Below are 21310 nucleotides of genomic sequence, written 5' to 3'. Positions count from 1 at the left end.
ATAACAGACACCGGAATTAATTTCTGTGGAACTGTTCAAAGATTGTTCTTATCCAGATTAGAAAAGAAGAAAAGTGGATTTCCTCAAAAGATGTTCCTAAGTAATGTTTTGTCCTCCAGCCAGCTCCAACTTTGATTTATAGGACTTCTTCCAATATTTTTACTACCACTGGTGCTTAACTGTGCTTATCTAACACTGCAAAGGCCAGTTATTTCCAGAAAAGCTCCAGTTCCTTAAGCCCTTATGGAACAAAGATGAAAAAACAGATAATTGGTAAAGTAATGCCAACCAAAGAGCCTTTGTAGCAGTCAAATATAGCAAGCTTTTTGTCCATTTAGGAAATAACATTTCCAAAAAATACTGATATTTAACTATTGAGAAATTAAGTACTTGAGGGAGTATGTATCTGTCACAAACTTTCCATTAACTAAAGCTAGCGCACACGCAAGGCAATGCATACTGAAGAACTGTCAAAGTAAACTAGAGCTACGCTGGACACAACAGCAAGTCCCATGCTCTAAAAGGTGAAGAGGATACCTATTTTGTGTTCTTAAAGCATTATCATGAGGCTACTCCCAAACTGAAGTTGGACACTATTCACATTGAATAAATAGCTCAAGGAAAAATATTTGCTTGTTCACAACAGAAATAAGCCTTGATTTTCTCTCACTTCCAAAAAAAAAAAATATTGTACAGTAAAGGATGCCTTTTAGATCCTATGTATAATACTAATAGCATTATAGAGTCTCTCCACTTAAAGAAGTCACAAAAATTGGAATTAAGATTTTTATAAGCAAACTGAAGTGTGAACTGCCTGATGCCACACAGCAACACAGCAGTAAAACCAAGGAAAATCCATCAGTCCTGGCTTTATCACTTTCTACTTCTAGTAAATAACACTTTCTTCCCAGAAGTGATGCTTCATCTTTGTATTTTTTCTTTACTAATGTAGTATATAAAAGCATTTTCCAGTTGGAAGCAACGAAAAAAATACCACCTTGACATATGATCTATATGAACAGCTACATTATTTACGAGTGAGTACCTGAGTGGGTATTTTGTGTTTTAAACTGTAAAGCTAAACTATTGACAATTTTTCTCTTCCTTCCTTCTTCTAAATTCTCTTCTGTGTTTGATAACACCCTTTACAGATGACATTTCAGTATGTGCTGTTCTGGTGGCAGCGATCAGCTGGAATAACGGCTCCCTACCAGGACAGTTGACCACACTGATAAGACCATATGTTTTGGGTGACAAAAGACTGAGTTCAGATTGGCAGTTCTACCCATTTCCTCTTAAGCTTCCTCATGGTAAAAGCAGTGGCCATAGGACCTGACCAAGCTTTTCTCCCACCTTTCCTCTGCTCTTTAATCTTCTGTCCAAAAAAAGAAGGAAAAAGCACTTTTCCTTCCTGCTGCCTTTTTACAGCAATGCTGCCTCCAGCGCAGACTTTTTTTCACTCTACAGAGCCCCTGTCCTTGAGCCTCCCTTCTTCCTCTGGGGAGGTAAAAGGGAAAAAAAAGCAGCAGAAAGAACAACAGTGGTGGCTGGGTCAGCTCACTCTACCTTTTCCGGATAACCTGAAAAATACAAGTAAGAGTAGTATCCTATATTTTGCTAATATAGGACGTAGAATTCTAGGCTGAAACACAAGATATCAGATATAATACATGATATCTGTCAGCTCTATCCAAACCCCCTTGTACTATTCCGGCCTCCCCTAACTTACTACGTTTTCCCAGAACTACCTTCAGCATCTTGGAAAGAGGGTGGTGAAGAGTCAAAAACGGAAACGAAACACCAAGACAGCATGGATGTTGGCTGTGGGACCTGCACTCCTTTATTTCTTTATTTGACAACTTCTTGTTCAAGTTCTGTTTATTTTTATGCACCCTTTGAAAAGTGAAAGAAACTAAAAATGAAAGTACCAGCAGAAGTATATGAACTACTTAACATGTAAACTATTTACATAAACAGCCATTTCAAAAAATGGGAAAAAAAACCCAAGACTAAATGAAATTTAGTAGAGCTTCTACTGTAACAAACCAACTTGGGATATGCTGAAATCAGTATGACAACACGCATGGAGAGTTTTACATACATAGCCTGAGCTCAGTAGAAAAGGGTTTTTCAACCAAAGAAAAGTTTTACTATGAACATAAAATTCAGAAGTGTACTAAAAGACTGGTTTGCTGGAATTCTCCATAGTAACAGAAAGACTCAAGTGGGACCTCCTGCCCTGGCTTTATTTACAAAGGAGAAAAAAGCGTGTCTAGCTTTTATTTGAAAAAAATTCCTACTTTTCTTTCCTGTTATTGTAATTACTGGGTACAAATGCATTAAGGAGACTGCTGGCTTGGATTTAGTAATACACAATAAGTCATCCCTTAAAACTTGATAATGAAGAAGACTGAGATTATATGTGCCCTCATTGCCATCCCACGTTGGCAAACAAATCATCATTGCCTAGGGTTGCTAGCTGTGCTGCAGGAACTACTTCCTAAAAGGCAGATGAGTCTCTCTCCCACCTCTCTATGAACCTTGAGCCAGCAGAGTGGTTCACAACCTCACTTTAAAAAAAAGGATGCTGGACAATCATTCTTTGGGCCATAAGACATCAAAGAAATCATACGGTTGCATGTAAGTGCGTCAAGTCTCTTCAATCTTTTCTTCCCTACCTCTGGACTCCAACAACAACAACAAAAATTCTGAAAGTGTAGCACAAAAACATCAAAAAGTGTAACATAAGAATTTCTAAGCATCTCAACAGGAAACAGCAGTACAAAAACAAAGTATGATTTAAAAAAGGCTATGGGATATTCTTGAGTCTTGATAAGAAAGCCACCTAACCAGTAGACACCAACTTACTGCAACAGCATAAAAGTTACCCTCCCTACACATGAACTTTAGTCTGCCTGAAAAATTCACCTGTGCAACCTTGGTACAAACTTACTAATTACTGTTATGCATGGTACTGGATTCTTTGCGACCAAAAAGGTGAGAGTTGAAGATAACAGGACTGGAGTTCCACCACATGCTTTAGGCAAAGCAGGTTTTGACACTATTTTCAGGGATTAATACAAGCGGAAATACCTTAAGTACACTGGACATTTAAAATTCAAAGAGGGCAAGTGATTATGCAAGCTGGTTACAGTTGTGGATAACGAGGAAGAAAGGTCTCAACTAGACTAAAAAAAACTTTGATTTTTTTCTTCCCAACATAAAAGAAAACTGATAATGGACAAAGTAATAAAAAGATAGAACGAGATACCACCCCTAGAAGCAGTGGTACTCAAAGCAAAGAGAGTCTCAGGGGTATTTATTTCATACAGGTAGGTTGCAGGATTATATTAAGACAAGGGAAAAAAAGAAAAACTGATCAGAAACTGGGACAAGTATTCCAACCTGCTCTTCCATGATTTTGTAATTAAGGTAATATATTTTAGACTTGATAATGATTTCTTGCTGTAAGAAGTGCAGTGATTTCTTGTATCTCTGGTAGGGGTAATTATGGCACGTTTGTAAGATTTAGACACTTCCCTAAATTAATGTTTATCACATCACATTTCTAAATTTTATCTGATGCAAGTAAAAAGAAAATCCTTCTTACCACTTTGCATGTTATATATAGGCAATTCTTTCTGTTCAATCCTGTCTATTATACTCACAAGCTTGGCTAATCAAGGAACAGCATGGTACACAGTTTTACACTTCACATAGACAGTTATCTTTTCTTGGCAATGAATTACACTGTTGAAGACAGAATTACTCCCTTATTCCAAAACATTATAAACTGGAAATATTCGAGTTGGATGAAATATTTTGGCCTAATTTAGCAAGCAGTTTTTCCCTACTGTTTTGGACCTCCTACAGCCCCTTAAGACAGAGATGTTTAGAAATGCATTGGCATCTAACTGAATTTGTCACACCTTGTTTTCAAGAGATAATAGGAAAATAAAGTCACTGGGTGAACTAAGTGCATGTGTGTGGATGTCTCTGCACGAGTGTGTGGTTTTTAGTAACTCACTGAAATCCTATTACAGGAACAGGTAGGACATAAAAGTTCTAAGAACAGTTCGTTTTAAGTGTAAGGCTGAAAAAGTTCATTAGAAGAAAGAATATTATTAAAAGAATAAGCTGTATTGATTTTTATATCTTTAACTAATGGACATGTAGTTGCTTATATTTCTTCTAAGCACTTATGACTGTCTTTTATAAGTGCCAGCAAAAATTTCCCATTTAAAAACTTCTCACACATAACTTGTTCAGAAATCCCTTTTGATCGTGCACCAAACCCATAAAAAGAGGCATGTGATATCACAATTCTTCACTTGGCAATCAATTATGTTAGTGAAGTCAGAATTGTACCCTCACTCCATGAGTGATCAGAAATTGTAAAGAAGTAAAATCTTTTAAACCTTTAAGAAATAACTGAGTAAAAGGAGAAAAAGTAATGAGCCATGCTATGATTTGCTTAAAACATTTTTTCCTGTTTGACCTCCCTTTCATTGAGTGTCCTGTAGAAACATCTAATTCTTCTTAATTCAGAAAACTAAAATTATCAGAAGTTTCTATAAATTGCATGTGTGTCATATGAGCTTGGAAATATATTATGCCTCTGGTTAAAGATGATACAATACTACAGTTAGTGTTATTATAAGAAGGAAATAAGGAACAGAAAAATTAATTGGTGGGTGGCTACTGTATTCTGACAAATTTTAAATTGAGGGGTTTTTTTCCCATTACAGGTCAAATTTGTAACTGATTAAGATATTCTGTGCTACTTAAAAAGGGTGTGTATTAAATATCCAATTTGATAAAAAGCACTGAAAATCCTTCTCCCCAAATATTTCCAGCTTGATAGCAGCAGGCAAAAAGCATTAAGAAATGTAAACACACAAGAAAATTGCAAATCCCACCTGATGATCCAAATATATGGCATTCCTTTGAAGGTGATGTGAAAGAATCTCATTCTAGCAGGCAGCAGTCAGGGAGAAAAAGGAAAGGGACAGAAAGTGCAGAATGTATGAAAAGAGCTTTAAAAGACGTAAACTAGACAGTGATCTTTCTGTTTTATGTAGAAATATAATGCTGCTTTTATCTGCTTTTTTTTGGTGAAGTGTTAACAAGTTCTGATCCCAAAACAGAATTGATGAAAGTTTGCCATGAATCAGACTACGAACTACTACATTACATTTTGGCTTTACATATAAAATACAGTAAGCTAATGTAAATTTCTACTATACAGAGAACTATAAACCCTTTGATAAATCTGTGTTTTAAACATGTCCTGATTTTTCTACACAGATTACAAGATTGTATCTGATATGAGGCAGTATAAACAATAAATTAATCTCATGATCTATCACCACTGATTTTGATTAAAACAATAGGTAAAAAACCTTTAACTTTAAACTTAACTACCATATATTTTGAATTGTTCCTATGTAATTTTGACTTAGCTAATATCAAAAAAGCTGTGGGTAAAGCCTCAAAGGGTTAATAGCAAAACATCACATACACAACCAACGTTACGCTATTCTACTCCCATAGCAGTCAGAAAATTTTGCGCTAACGGTACAATGCAAACTTTGATTAATGACTACAAGTTAGTGAGAACGGTACATGACACACATTGCTTTATAGCTGACCTTTGGGCTGCTGGCCTCAAGTTTTAGTTGCATGAGCTGTGCTAGTGTGTGTTCCCGGATACTACTCAGTTCAGCTTGCTGCCGTCTCAGCTTTATTAGCAGCAGCGTGAGCTCCTCTGGCTGAAGGAGTGCAGTGTGCGAAGCCAAAGAGTAGAAAAAAGGTTAATTGGTATCCTAAACAACACTTAATTAAAATAAGGGTTCTTAGTATCTTTCTTACAAAAACTTTCTATAGCGATACAACAAAAGATAGACCATTCTTCCCCCAAAGTGACCACTTACAAATATATAATGAAGGGTTAACTTTTAACTACGCAAAACAATTGATACTGCAAATGCTGTAGAAGTGGAACATTCTGTATAAAGGACAAAAACAAGTGAGGATTTTGCAGGAGAAAGTCTGTGCAGCCCTCAAACTTTTTCTGACATGCGTATCAAACTGATGATATTGACTTAAGTAAAGGGGGAGAAAATTCCAGCCCTTAGGATATCAGTACTTGTACATGGACAGCCATTTGAGCTTGGTGAAAGGATGGCCAAAATTAAGAGTAAAAATAATAAAAACCCCATGATAACTGAACTACATCAGAAACAATCACCTTTCACAAAATAAAACTGCACAAGCATGACAAAAATAATTTTCCATCCCACCTTCCACAGCTCTGAGGCTACCAGTTAATTTATTGCTTGACTTTTATGACTAAGATGTACAATACAGCCTTAGGAAGGGATGAAGAATAGTATTTAAAGTCCAAGGTTATATATATATAACGGAAATAAAGTCACACTCAAATGGGTATTTGTCAGGTAATTCCACACAGATCAGTTTAGGTCAGTTTGGGAAACTCTACCTGAACCATTCCTGGGAGCCACTTCTATTAGCAATACTTTAAAGAAAACAAACCCATTTAACATCACATATTTTTGTTATGTTCCTGTTTGCTTCTGTTTCTTACACTTCTCCAGAAGTCAACCTTATAAGAAGTTAAATATTCACCCAGCATTTTGATTTCCCCACAAGTTCTGTGAGTTAAAAAACCCCAAACAAACCCAAACACAAAAAAAACCCTAAAACCCCGCTTGCTCTTTCCCACAGTCACAGAATTTCCCCAAAGCAGAGTAAAGAAAAAAGCTCCAGAGAACCACATATTAAATTACTGAAAAACGAATACCAGTTTCTTAGAATAAAGAAGAAAAATCCCCGAGACTAAGCGTGGTACTGGCACCGTTGTGAGCTCGTACCAAAGGAACCCACAAGAGGGAGCAAGGGATCGCCACATAGCTTCAGTTGTCAAAACCAACACCAAAGCCAAATCGTCTAATGGCCAATCTTCCTCTTACAGTACTCTTTCAATACCTGGATTTGAAATACTTAATTTCAGAGAGTAAGCGTAAGAATCTAGACTGCTATACAAGACATTTTCGAGTTCTCTCCAAAAATCAGTGACAATGCTTTCAGTCTGAAAATTAACATCATTTCAAAGCACAACAAAACTTATTTTTAGAAATAAGAGAATTAAAAGTAGCATCTTCAAACAAAAGGAAGAGTGAATCACTTTTTCAAGATCAAAACTCTTCTCAGTATGTTCTGCAAAAGCCCGATTTTAGTGCATTAGGAATCAACTCTTTAATGGTACTTAAAAGCAACGTTTGCAAGCAAACTTTTTTCCATAGAGGAGCCCATTTAACAGTAATTCCTACTCCTCTCTAGACATTCACAATGTCGCAAACATTTTTGACATTGCTGTAAGTGGTGTGCTTTTGATACAGCTCTTGGGACTCTCGCAACAACCACAACACAACATTTTGTTTAAAGAGCTACACCTACAGGTTTCCTCCTCTGGCCCCTGCAACACTTGTACTGTGGGCAGGACTTCTGGTTGCTACAGGCAGAAGCTTGGACCTCCTTGCCCCCTACCCTGCTCATCAGCCCAGCTTCAGCCCAGGGGAGCTGATGGGGCCGTGAACCCAAAGAAATGTCTGCAGAAGACAGGGCGAAGAGATAAGGCACCAGCTACCAAAGGCCAACCCCTAAGTTGCTGAAGGTGCCAGGGATTCATGCTGGGAAGTGCAAGAAACAGGGGTCGAGGCAGTGGAAGGATGGACTGGGGAGCTGTTGCCCACAGCATGATTCAAAATCTGTATTCTTAATTTATAACTCTCTCAAACAGTAATTTCCGATGGACAAAGAAAGATTACGGAAAGGAGAGAAAAACTGGTAAAGAAATGACATAAGTTTAGGACTATCTCTTAGCTTTTGGCTAAGAGTCATCTTTGAATTAGGAAGGTGGATGTTATTCACCAATATTACTTCGATGAAATACCTTCAATGAGAATTTCAGCTCTACCGCAGTAAAACGGGAGATGTCAGAAAGGACACAATTTTACCAAATGCAATTTTAGCATCCTCAAGTTTTCCAAAAAAGGTGAACTTTACTTCTAGAATTTTCTAAATTAAGGGAGAAATAAGTGTTCTGGGATGTATTTTACCTTCTCCCAGGAATTTCAGTAATGGATCAAAGATGATTAAAAAAAAAAAATCATCTGTATTTCTCGAAGAAAATCTGGACTCGGCAGCTACACAATATTCTCAGAATTCAATGGAACCACAGAGGAATATTTTATTTGCTTTAAAAATCCCTGATAATTAAAATAAAGGCTACATTTAATGCAACCTTTGAATAGAATAAAATTTCAGTGTTGCCTCTTCATACTTAAAGCATTAATCTTAAAAGAACCCTGATGTACCAAATAAAAATCCAACTCACTGTTTTGCCTTGGAGACTCTGAGGAGTAACAGGCTGTAAACTCAGACCTGCTGGCATTGACCTTCTGTCGGGCACAAAGACATGCTGTACAAAAACAAAATAGCACAGTATGATCCATAGTTATCTAAAAAACTCAAAAACTATTAAATGCTAAAAAAAAGTCAAGCCAACTTCATGCTCATGACAAATTTGCTATGATTTGTGCCAGCTTTGGCCAGTTCTGCTCTCTGCTGATGTAGTATCTAGGACACTTGAGTAGCCTACCACTAAATTTTAGAAATACCCCAGCTTTCAACATTCATTTAATTAGCAGTCCTCCCTCAGAGCTGTTGCCCTACTGATAGCCCATGTAAACAACAATTTTAGTTCTTCACCCATCGCTGAACGCTGTTTAAAAACCTAAGACCTCTATATAGATGAGGTTTAAATTTTAAATTTACCTTACTGATTTGAAATAGCCAGTCTCCCTCTTAAAAACATGTCTGTGTTTTTAAGTTAATGGCAAAAGGTAGTTGTGTAACTAATAAAAATAAGAACCAAATAGCATGAAAAAACAAAGGTAAACAGAAGTCTTGTATAAAAGACACTAAATACGAAATGAAATGCTAGCATAAAGTGTTTCACAAGGGAGAAAAAGATATCAGAAAGCAAAACATGGCTGAAAGGACAAGTAAGCACATGCTCTGCAGCACTGACCCTAGTGATATTTCTCAGATGTGTGAGAAGTACTGACTACTAAATTTCCAGTGCACTTGAGACATAAAGGATGTCAAAACAACTCTTTTGTTGATAGGGACCTAAAAACTTCCAAAACCAAGACTTAGTAATGAACTGTAAGTTGTTTAAACTTAAACTGCTTTAAGATGTAGTTAAAGAATTTTTCCTGCATCAAGAAACATAAAGACACCTGAGATAAAGATTTAGGAATAATGTTCAGGAGCATTTTACACAAACTTTAGTTTTATATCCAACTGAAATTAATTTTTATGTAATTACCTCCAAAGTATTAAAAAAACATGCATAACACAAGCATGATGGATATAGCAGAGGCACATACAGCACCCCATTTACAATTTGTGTCTCCATCTCACTGATGAAGACCAGCAAAGTTACACCAGTCAAGCGCTAAGGTTGTGTGCAAATAGACTCTGATCTTTAGTGATCTCCCTAATAACTCAAAGGCATCAAAAGAAACCACTATGTTCAGTTTTCTGCTGGAACCCAAGGCAGGCAAACTTGTGGCTGAAGAATAGAAAACAGCATGTGGAAAGAAATCTGGGATTTGCAGTCCTCAGAGTTCCAGCTAAAAAAAACTAGAAAGGAGAAAGATTTCTGTACATACAACAAACTATTATGAACATTTTGCCTATTGACTCCTTTTCTTTCCTTTAGAGAAACACAGTATCAAGGACAGAGGTATTAGGACAACATGTTTTTACTTAGTGTATTTAAAAAATGCCTTTTTACTACCTTTACATTTTTAAATGCTTTTTAAGATCAAACCTTTCTCCATGAAAACAGTGATCTAACTTAATTTTCATTATAATAAAATACAGTGCAACATGAGTTTTACAGTAACTGTATACTTTCTACTGAAAATCCTTGTAAACAAGATTTTCAACTATTAAAATAAGTATTTTTACCTTAGTATGATGTGTCCTGTGTCTGCGATCAATAGTTACATCTCCCCTTTGCACCGGTGAAGACACTTCTGATCTGTAGGTCCGCTGTGGGGAATATCCTTGGAAACCAGCGATTGAACCATGAGAAGGTGAGGTGGGAATTGAATGCATCGTCTGATCAGAAATATTAATCATAGTTTTTGGGCTACTTAAAGTACTATGTCTAGTAAGAGTTGTTTGCTTATTGTAAAACTGACGTTGCTGCCATTCATAGAGCTGCCACATTGTGTCATCGCGCATCGACCTCCGTTTTTCTTCGGCTGTAACTGGTCCCATGGCTCTGTCGTAAGCCGATGGCGTTACGCTGCAGAGGCTGTCTGGCCGTGCTTTGCTGTTTCTTGGCAGTGTTCTGTAGCCTTCTGGGTAACGAGGTAAAACTTGAGGTCGATGGCTTGGCATGTTTCTTGGTAACGTCTGATACGAGATTATGCTGAAACACAAATTTTATTAGTGGACAGCATTAATATGGCAATAGAGTTTTTCAATATTTGTTAGGTTTATCTAGTTAACTCTTACCTTTTTTTTAATACTGCAAGTATCATTTTAAAAACATGCAAGAAAATCAAGACAACCATTAATTAAAGCATCAACTATATTGATTGAATGTACTGTAGCAGCTGAAACTCGATCCTCTCTCTGATTAGCTGCTTGATTATATAATCCATATTTCAACTTTTTACCAGTTGAACGGTTTAGTAATGTTAAGTTTAGATCAAATCTTGTAACTTGTCTATATGCTGGACAGTTCAGAGTTTTGAAAGCTTTGAAGTTCTATCCTGTTTCCATATGAGCCCATTTTTCAAAAGTGAAAAAATCTCCTGTTGTTTCCCTAAGAAGATCTTGAGCAATTACTATGGACATTAAAAAAAATAAAAATATTTTTTTAACAGCAGACCAAGGAAAAATAGCAGTAATTGTCTAATGAAATTACATTTTGCAATTGTCAAGGACAAGCCATTCCGTATCAGCTACTCAAGTGAAACAAATAGCAAAATAATATCTTTGTTTTATAATAATATTGTATTGCTTTTCAACTCAAATAAGAATTCAAAGGCTTATTCTTTAATTTGTTGCCACATTAAAATTCTGGAGTGCTACAGTCATTTACCAACTTTCAGCATTAGTTGAAATGCAAAATTTTCCATACCACGTATCGATGCATGCTTAAGTATGACAAAGCATTTCTTGCTTTCTCAGAGGACAAAATCTAGGTCATAAACATTGATTCATTCAACCCTTATCTAAAATTCAGATGAGCACCTCTTAAAGCGTTTTGCTACTGATCACATCTATGATAGATGCTTGCCCACAGACAACAAAACTGATCTCAAATTGGACATGATTCAGCCCTCAGAGGGCAGCAGCTTCTAACTACATCCCAGACTAATTCAAACTAAAATCCCTGCCACCACGAGGCACCAGAATCTGAAGACGGTTTTGAATTACTTCAGTGCCACAAAAACATTAAAGAAGTGATGTAGGGCAAATGGCAAGGTAAACCAGCATTACGCATTTTAGATGCTTATGGAATAACTATCAAGGAAATTGATGATGGTAAAACCCACTTTTCACTGAAAATAGTTAAGCTGAGTATTTATGATCACCTGTAACATTTTGGAGATGAAAACTGCTATAAAGAGCTTTACATACACAATCTGCTACAGTTTCTGCAGCTTTCTAAGAATTAATGAAGTATTATCTCCATTTTGTAGATTGGACAGCTTTCCATTCTCACCAAAAAAAAAAAATAAAACAGGGAAATGGACTCTAAATCCTATTCTTTTGCTGCAAAACCTGCTTAAATACCTCTAAATTTCTTCATGTAACATACTATTAAAGATAAGTGCTTTTCTCCATCTCCATATTGAAAAAAACAAACAACCAAGACCCTTTTGGGTTCAATTTCTAACTTTCAAAATATTATTTTAGCTATTCACAAGTGGGTATGGTGAAGTCTGATGTTTTCAATGAAGATATCCGGCAGCTAGATACACCTCACTCACTGAAGCTCCTCTCCCATTTTATTAATTAAATGGGCAGTGTAATCCTGTTGGCTCCTTTAAATATCCCAGACAACCCGCTGAAAAGCTGTCTGAAGTTTCTACTATGTAAAGATAGCAATTTAAAGTCTGCATGGAATTACTTATGTTCTAGAACATTTAAGACAATAACATATCCAACTTCTATTGGTAAACCATAAAAACTGTAAAAAAGGCCAACCGCCTCAATATTAAGTCTTGTTTTTATCATTTGATAAAATCAAAACAGATTCACCAATGTCCTGTTGATACTTGCAAAAATGTCATTCTAGTCAAATCCAAAGAACAACTTTAGACAGTACTGCAGCTTACGGCTGCCTCGCACACAAAGGGCGACTGCTGCAGCCAGTCAAGCAGTCATGCACACTGTGAATTGTAAAATATTTCTGCAACTGTCATCATAAAAAGCCCCCTACAAATGTTCCCATGTGAAAAAAAGGCTTCCACGTGAGTTTATAGACTCCTCATAGACACCTTTAGAGGTTGTCTCTAGGATCACTGTTGGGTGGCAATACTGGTTCCAGTGTCCAAGTTGGACTATTTGGGAAAGCAACCTTGCTGCTAAACTTCTAGAGGCTCAGTCCTGCAATGTTATGAATACCCTCAGATCGAAACCTCAAAATAGTCCTTCATCCTAAAGAATGCAAATACCAGCTGGTCCAGAATACAGAACTTCCACACGCGAATCAAGCAAAGGGTGGCAGAGTGAAGATGGGAACCTGGTGCTGTACAGCCCGCATCTATTACTTAGGATGAAGCTTATATGGGCAAGGTGGGGAGACAGAGTCTCACATCCCGGGTTAGCAGAAACAAAAAACCTCACTTAGTACCACGCAACCCTTCTATATTTTTTTTCACATTTGATAAAGACCACTCAAGTCGACCGCTTTTGGTGAAAACGTTTACTAGTAGCTGACTTGTGCAAAATTAAATAAAATGATACTGAAGTGGAATGTTTTTATTTAAAAAATATTTATTTTTGTTTTTGTTTTTTTTAAAAAAAAAAGGTTTGTCTTCCTCAAGGCATCAGTTGCTTTTATTTGTGTGGCTCTTGCAAAACTAGATGTCTAGATCCACAGAAATGGCAGATAACAGCTTCAAGAATTAAAAAACTACAATGCCATCATTCTCATCAATTTTGCAGGCAGTCAAATTACTAAGGGGTCAGCCTGTTCCTCTAAAAAATTAGTAGCTTCACAGTGAAGTCTTTTCATTCTGTATTGAGGGCAGCTAACAGCTCCTATTTTATATATAGTTGTTTAATTGAATCTGTTTGTTAAAAATTTAATATTCTTAAAGAACTAATTTTTTTTTTTTCAGTCTGACACACCAGAGATACTCAGTTTTGTTCTCCGTGATTTCTCTAACACATCAGAGACATATACAATGGATAGCATCTTTGTTAAAAGTCAGCAACTTTTCCCCATTAAGTGAAGACTATTCATAAATTCAAGTTATGAGTTGAACAGGACTTACGACAAACAGCCTTACTAGCCTCTCACCCCAACCTTAAGCTTTAACATAAACTGGAGCTTCTTCCTACTCTCATTCACCAACTTCAATTGTACTTAAATTTCTGTCTCCAGCCAGAAACTGGCAATCTGAACAAAAGCAAAATTTAAAATTTAAATGAAACCACATTCTAAAGACTATACATTAGAAATTTCGATCATTATTCAAGACCACTTCCACACAAAGCAAAAAAGATAGCTCAAGGCAAATTCTTTTCAGTTTGCTACTTTTATGTAGAACTGCGTTTGAAAGCACACCCTTTATGCTATCAATGCCACCCTTATTTAAGCAACAAGTGTTCTCTATAGTCAAGAATAAAATATTGTTAATTAGTAACATACTGTTAACAGTACTTCCCTCTATTTGATTCCTGCAATGAAATCAGTTTTAGGGTTTTTATACTTGTTCGCAACTGAAAAATGGCACAGCTATTCAAATTTTTACTGTTTTGTTGCAAGTTTTACAGTCCAATTTAAAAAAAATCTAATTGCATCAGAGACCCTTCTCAGTTCTCATTCCGCAGCATGCATTACAAAATAAATGTCAGGGTGTGCAAGTTGCTGTCTGCACTGCAAGTTCAACCTTCATCAAACTGCTTATGTGGAGTATTTCATGAAACAACACATTAACAATTCCTAATTATATTTAATGAAGGACTAATGGCAATGAGGAAATGTTCAACCAATATTGGCAACTGTAAGTCAAACTAATGTAAATTTTTCAAGTTTTGGCAAAAACTGAAAAGCCCCCAACCGCCATATTTTGAAATTTGCAGAAAACACATTTTCTGAACTGGGTTCTATCTTAAGCTCTGCTCTGTCATCTATCCATACACAAACTCCCTAATTTCCAGCTCTTCAAAATACCTCCTGTGATAGCATCTCCATACTTCCTATCTAATGTAATATTGAAAACTTTTATATTTTACTTCTAGAACTGCTTGTCTGTAAGCCATCCTGGAAGCAACGTACCTACACTTTTGTCAGACAGAGAAATTGCTGTCGGCACAAGATTCAATATTGTCAATCATTCATACATAATTTTAAAGCTTCATGAATAAGCATTGGAACTTAATATTAGAACTGGGAGATGTTTAATTTCATGAGAAGAGAAGCTTTAAGCATCAAGTTAGTTAGATTTCTATGACTTACTCTTAGGTAAAGCTTGTCTCTCTCTCTTCAATTAATGCTTGTTTAAAGTTTAAAAGATCCCTGGAATATTTTTAAAGAATTTTAAATAAAGTATTATTACAAGAATTTGTGAACAAAAATGCAGAAGACAGGGCAATTTCAAGAACAGATTTTAAGAGGAAAAAAAATTGTTATGATTGATGACACCTCTCTGCTGGGATAGAGAAATTTCTAACACCCAAAAAGGGTTTCTGGCCATTTTTATTTATTAAGTTATTAATCTAGTTTAATTTATTAATAATCACTCAAATGTTAATAAAAGTAAAACTTTAATAAATCTGTTCTGAGCAGTCATCCAGGCACTTCTTACAGAGAACAATGAACTATATATTTATGTAATATAGACCAAAACCTAAAGGAACCTCACCAGGATACATGTCTTAGTATTTGCTAGAAAGCCTACTAAAAAAAAATATTACATAGTACTTACCCTCTTGTTTCCTCCTCTTGTCCTTTTCCTCTTTGTATTTTAATCCATTGTTCCAACTGCAGCATTGAATTAGTTCTCTGCATAACTCGTTCAGACTCCATATGTGACTGGACCACACTGTGCTGACCTCCATCTCCAGCGTCTGCCAGGACAACACCAACAGCTTTATTCTCAGACCCATTTAAATGAACTGGTCTAAAGTGTCCAGCATGAATCGTGCTTATGGGTAAAGTCCTGTATTCGGATCCCAAAGGATTTAGCTTTACACTGTTAATTTTCGTTAGTGGTTTATCTTGCCCAACTTTCTGGAATCCGTATTTTTCAGCTTCCAAAGCTTTCTTCTCCTCATTTTTGTTCACCTCCTTGTTTTTCTGGTTATTTTGTGCCTCTGGCTTAATTAGCACCCGATGGTTTGCAATATTATTTGCCTCTCGAGGTGATGTATTTTCAGTGGTTAACTTCTCTACTCTGGAAAGGAATATATGACAAGCTATAATATCAACAAAACATTCATTTAAAAATAGTAAAAAATGACAAGTGAATATACTGGGTGTTTATCAGGTTTATTTCAGTGAATCCCCGTCCAGATATTTTACACTTATATCTTGTCTTTGAGAGAAAAATCTAGGACATATTTTCACAATAATCAAGGACAGGGTTGTTTTTTTTTTGTTGTGGTTTTGGGCTTTGGTTTGGTTTGGTTTGGGGGGTCGTGGTGGTGTTTGGTTTGGTTTTTGGGTTTTGTTTGGTGTTTTTTATTTTTTGTTTGGTTAGTTTGGGGGGTTTTTTGGTTGGCGAGTATAAGTGTTTTTTCTTCCACACTTCTCTATTTCTTTGCTATTTTAAAAGAATTTACAACATAGGGTAAATTTTTTAAGCTAAATTCCAGTTAACCCCCTAGAAAAGATGTGCACAAGAAGAAATAAAGCCAGAGTCTGAAAAATAGGATGTTCAGTTCCTGGAGGGCTGGACATTCAACAATAAAAATATTCAGTAGCTTTCCAAGCGCTACAGCTTCCAGATGTCAACAGCCTGAAATTCAGATGATTTCTAAAGCCATCTTTAAAAATGGTACCAGATTACATTGCTGACCAGCTTGTGATTCACAATACTGCTGAATTTAACATATAATGAGCTCCTTTAAAGAAAGCAAACAACTTTTCATGGTCATGGGCATCAATTAGGTTTTGCTGGTATGTTATCACTTTGGCTGGCACACATTTTGTGGAAAATAACTGTGGCTTCTCTAACTTTAAGGGAGAAAATAGCTGCTGACTTAGGGAACTGTAACACAAAAATAATGATATTTTTAGAACAGTTACTGCTCTACAGTACTTACACAAGTACTCAGTGTATGCAGTTCTATTAGCTATCTTCTTTTTAAAATTTCAAAGTGTCAAGAAGCTGTATCATTTTCTGTACTGGGACATAAACTGAACATCCAGCTCAGATAGTGACTTTTTTTTTCTTTTCAGTTTACTAGAAAAAAAAACCCCAAAACAACCCAAACCATAAAATGTTTTGATCAACATTTTTTTGGTATGGGAGGAAAGAAGAATCTTAATTCTTTAAGAATACATCTCTGTATAAAACCAAAGCAAGAACAATTCTTTATTTTAAGATGATGTCAAATTAACCTTTCACACTGTTTGGCATCTTTTTTGAAAATGTATTATTCAGCTTTATAACTGTGTCTAGTTCAAATGCCTAATCCATGTGTAAAAAGGCCATCACATACACAGCTGACCAAGAGCACAAGTATAACCCTTCCTCTGAAAAATACTCTAATTCCAAGTAGACAAACTACATATAGCTGTAAGCATTTTGCTTACCCCATCTCAAACAGCAGGCTTAAATGTCCAACAAGTCTACACTTCCCCAACAGATTATTTAAGCCACGAATTCCCAACAGGCCACCAACTATTTATGACAGAACCCCAGCAAATACATAAAGGACTGAAAACTGTTAAGGTCCTTATAAAATACTACCCACTGCTAATAGTACTGGACACTTAATTTCAAATGCACCTCTCATTACCGCCCTACTCTTGCTATGAATTCTGCATGATGTGAAAGGAATCAAGAGACTCCTTCTTGACAAGTTCACCATTTCAAATGTATCAGTCAGAAACAGCAAGACATCAATGTCCTCTGCGTACTGTGCCTGAGTTAGAATGAAATGCTCATGCACTTTGCATGTTAACAAGGGGTGTGACTCTTTTCCCCATGCCTCTTCCTGACATAGTTGTGATGATCCCAATCTCTTCTTGATACTTCATAATGTTATAGAAGTCCTCCAAAATTCACTCTATTAATATAAGTAGCTCAAAATAGTCCTTTTCTTTCAGTGATTATTCCTGAGCTGCCGATGTGAAAGCGTACACACACATTTCAAACATATTGCAAATGGAAACATTCCTACCAATAATCCAACATGAATGTCTCCTTGGCTATATGCATCAGCATTATTTTTAAACACAATATTTTTTCTCATACATCACTATTAAATGCAGAGGTTAGATATATCTGATGTTTCCTGCTAGCAGAAAGGAAAGGGTAATATTTCTGCCAACCATAACTTTCAGAGAAAGAAAATCCCTATGTAGAACCAGGTTTTATGTAGAATTTTATGGGGAAGGACATGTGGTGGAACTGTTATACCTACATCACCTTTTCTATAATTTCCAAGTATCAGCAAAGAAATGCTATGATTGTCTCGTACTACAATTTAAGTGAGGTGTTTTGTTTTTATTCCCCCCCGAGACTTTAAACTGTTCCCAAGACCAAACATTTCTGCCTAGGTTCCTTCTCAAGGTTATGGAAAAAGACTGGGTCACCTCCTCCCTCCCACCTCAGAAATACCCAGTGTTCTACCACAAACCAACGGAATTCCCTAAACAGGAAAGCGAATGGAAAACTCCATTTCCCACAACTAGCAAGTCAAAAAAGGGTGTTAAAAATTCAGTTTTCAGCCAGCGCTCAAGAGTTTACAAATAAATGTAAGGACTACTTTGCAAATAATCCTAAACATGGGCATTAATATATGCAACATGCCTTAATAGTACCACCTCCTCCCTTATATAGCTTTTTATGTCAATCTTTTCTCAAGGTACTTTACAGCAGAGAAGCAGTTGCCATTTTACAGATGGAAAAATCTGTGGTGCAGAGGGAGGGTGGCATCTCTAAGGGCATTCATCAGATATGTGGCAAGACTTGGCACAGTGTTTGATTCACACTATCATACTACTTTCCACTGTCTGTCTTAATTAAAAACCAACAAACTCCAAAATCACAGAGTTGTTTTTCCATGCAATCTTTATGCTGTATCACTCATTACTATGGTTATACACAGCAGAGCCAAGCATTTATATTTGACATTCTTTGCGATGGTGTAGAGGCTGAATGACTGACTTTCAAATAGACTTCTGGGCTCTCCTTGAACTTTGTGCTTCAAATCAGTCAACCCAGTGTGAGCAAGAGACCTCTTCCCACAGCAAAGGATCCAAATGGAAAAGAATTATCAGAAACTAATAGGTAAACATAAGAAACATAAATCCATATTTATATTTGGCTCCATATTTATATTTAGCTCTCAAAAACATATTCAACAATACTTGCAGGGTATTTTGAGGACGGAAGAGGGAAAAGACGAAGCGAATGAGCACTTTCAGCATATACTGAATGCAATTTATAGTTCTCTACAGCCAAACAGGAATAATATGTATGGAAGAGTAATGCAGGAAAAGTACTATTTTCTGCTGGTTTATATAAACAAAATAATTCTGAAAGGGTTGGGCAGGAGGCATGTAATTAAGTTTCAGATGGACATGAGGACTGTGATTTAATAAAGCCAGGCAGAGGCATTTGAAAAGAAAAAGCCATTTTTTCCAAACCCAGCAACATCAGCAAACCCCCACTGTGGATGTCGCTATGCTAACAAGCGCTTTTTTGGCAGCTTAGCTTATGCTGTTCAGGGAAAGTAGCTACACTAGGAGGAGGAAAAAAAAGTAAAATATCTTTTCTTAGTACATGCTGCATCACTCAGAAGAAACAAAGGCTTTAGCACACACAGCTGACAGTGAAAGGACAGAAAAATGATGCTCTTAAACATGGGAGAGTAGAGAAATCAGCATTTAGGGTAAAAATGATAAATCAGTATGTTGTTGGATATTAGCATCTACAAACACAAGCAAGCAATCAGTACTCATAGATACAACTTAACTGTGGTCTGCAGTGATACAACATGGAGTAAGATGTTTTGCTAATTCAGAGAGGTTTGAGATCATATTTTGAGTCATAGGCTTAAATAGTGCCTCACTGACTAAAGTATTTGTGTTTAATTATTTTGATAGGTCTCTCAGTACATTATTAAACTTGAATTTACTATCTAAGTAAAATTAAAACAAAAATGTTTAGAAAGGAGTAATTACAGTTAAGTCAATAGGACCAGATAATATTTGTTCTTCCCTGCAGTTATACATCAGTAAGGAGTTGTTCTGCTGTGACTGCAGATCAGTTCTAAAAGAAATGGTTACATTTTTATTTTCTCACCTCAGTATCTCATTTCTGTATTATGTTGCTAACTAGATGTTGAAAGTAAGAATATTTTATGGAAAACCAGGCAACCCCCCCACGCCCCGCCCAGCTTAGTGTTTTAAATATTCCTTTTGTCTTTTCTCTCGAAGGAACTCACATACTCAGAAAAAGAAAGATACAAATTGTAGCTCTGAAATTATTTAAAGCTGAAACATTCAATTTAACAGACTGTTGGGTTTGGCTTTCCAGAGTATCATAAGCAGTGAAGTACCTTGACTTCTAGATTTAAAGAACTATACTGTAAAAACTCTGACTTATCATTGGGCTTTTTATATTAATAAGCACTTCAGAGTGGTTCAACACCAGCTTGCATAGATATTTAAGGAAGTAAGTTCTTAATGACTCTAGCTATTGTATCGTAAGTATCTAGTCTGTTAGAAAACTGTATTCAGTACAATGTTAGAACGTCTAGAAAAAACAGAAGTGAGAAACAAAGGTACTGGCTGAATTTGACTGAACCAAAATCATTTATGCTTAGAGCTATGTGCATGCCAAACTTTAGGCTACTTAGAGATGAGGTAATACAATACTTAATAGTTAACAGATTTTTACAGGGAAGAAACAGTATTTCTTCTGGATAAGATCATATCCTGCTACATGGTTCATTTTAAGAACTGGTTTGATAGCCAAAAGATGGATTCTTTAGAAAACAGATGTCTGAAGGATTTTCTTCCTTATTATAGCTAACAGACACAAAAGTCTTTTAGACTTCACTGGTCTTGAAGTGTTATTTTCTCTGAAGTAATTATTTCAAGACTACTAACAAACTTTTAATAGAGGTCACATCTACTTCTGTTTCATCCTGAGGTTTCTCGCCTGAATTAAAACAACAAGATGGTGTAACATAAGTCACTTTTCTTGTTGCTTTTCTGACACTTGTTTTGGCTGTTGGCACGTCCATTCTGCCTGTGATGTCCAGGCAGAAAACTACTGCTTTTGCTGCCAAGTGCTTTTCTACCCATTTAGTGTGCTACAGATTCACCAAGGAGTAAGATAAGCACCAAAAGCAATGCAAGGCAGATCACAGGTGCATGTATAGCTGCATGAAAGGTGTAAAATAAGTTCAGCTGGATTGGGACTCCCCACTGTTTGCCTATACGCTGCCAAACACCTGAAATAGGCAGACATCAATGCAGCTGACAGAAGGGGGTAGGAATGCACGGCCAAGCATTCCAGGAGCTGGAACACCCTTTGTGGCAGTGGACTGCACATCCATCTTATTATAGCTGCCACGGCACTGCAGCCTAGAAGGACGACCCGCTTGCAGTGGAGCTCACGACGTGTCTTCATAGGCTCTGAGGCAGCTAACGTGACTGTACAGCTGTATTAATGAACCCCGCAAAAGAGTTGATGTTTACATAAACATTTTAGATTGCTTCTTATGGTAAAAGAAATGTCACAAGTAATAACGTAACATCTGTCTATATAATTTACTAAGTATC

General features: G+C 36.4%; 1 protein-coding gene across 13 annotated transcripts in view; it reads right to left on the bottom strand.

The window, feature by feature from the left end:
* PLEKHA5 (pleckstrin homology domain containing A5) overlaps positions 1-21310 on the bottom strand; it is a 170128-nt gene that overhangs the window by 30169 nt on the left and 118649 nt on the right. For 8 of the 13 annotated variants that reach the window (XR_012653600.1, XM_075051347.1, XM_075051345.1 and 5 more), the window contains 5 exons: positions 15273-15740; positions 10063-10531; positions 8420-8503; positions 5652-5771; positions 4920-4973 (listed from right to left, as the gene is read on the bottom strand). Coding sequence is in view for 12 of the 13 variants with exons in the window: in XM_075051347.1 (XP_074907448.1) it covers positions 4920-4973; positions 5652-5771; positions 8420-8503; positions 10063-10531; positions 15273-15740 (1195 nt within the window). In the remaining variant the exon portion in view is untranslated. The remainder of the gene's footprint in view (positions 1-4919; positions 4974-5651; positions 5772-8419; positions 8504-10062; positions 10532-15272; positions 15741-21310) is intronic. The other 5 variants (XM_075051346.1, XM_075051339.1, XM_075051341.1 and 2 more) reach the window with 3 other exon arrangements.

The sequence above is a fragment of the Buteo buteo genome, chromosome 19, assembly GCF_964188355.1.
Source record: "Buteo buteo chromosome 19, bButBut1.hap1.1, whole genome shotgun sequence".
NCBI classification, from domain to species: Eukaryota; Metazoa; Chordata; class Aves; order Accipitriformes; family Accipitridae; genus Buteo; species Buteo buteo.
Note: the sequence above shows the minus strand (reverse complement) of the source record. Positions and strands in the feature narration are given on the sequence as shown.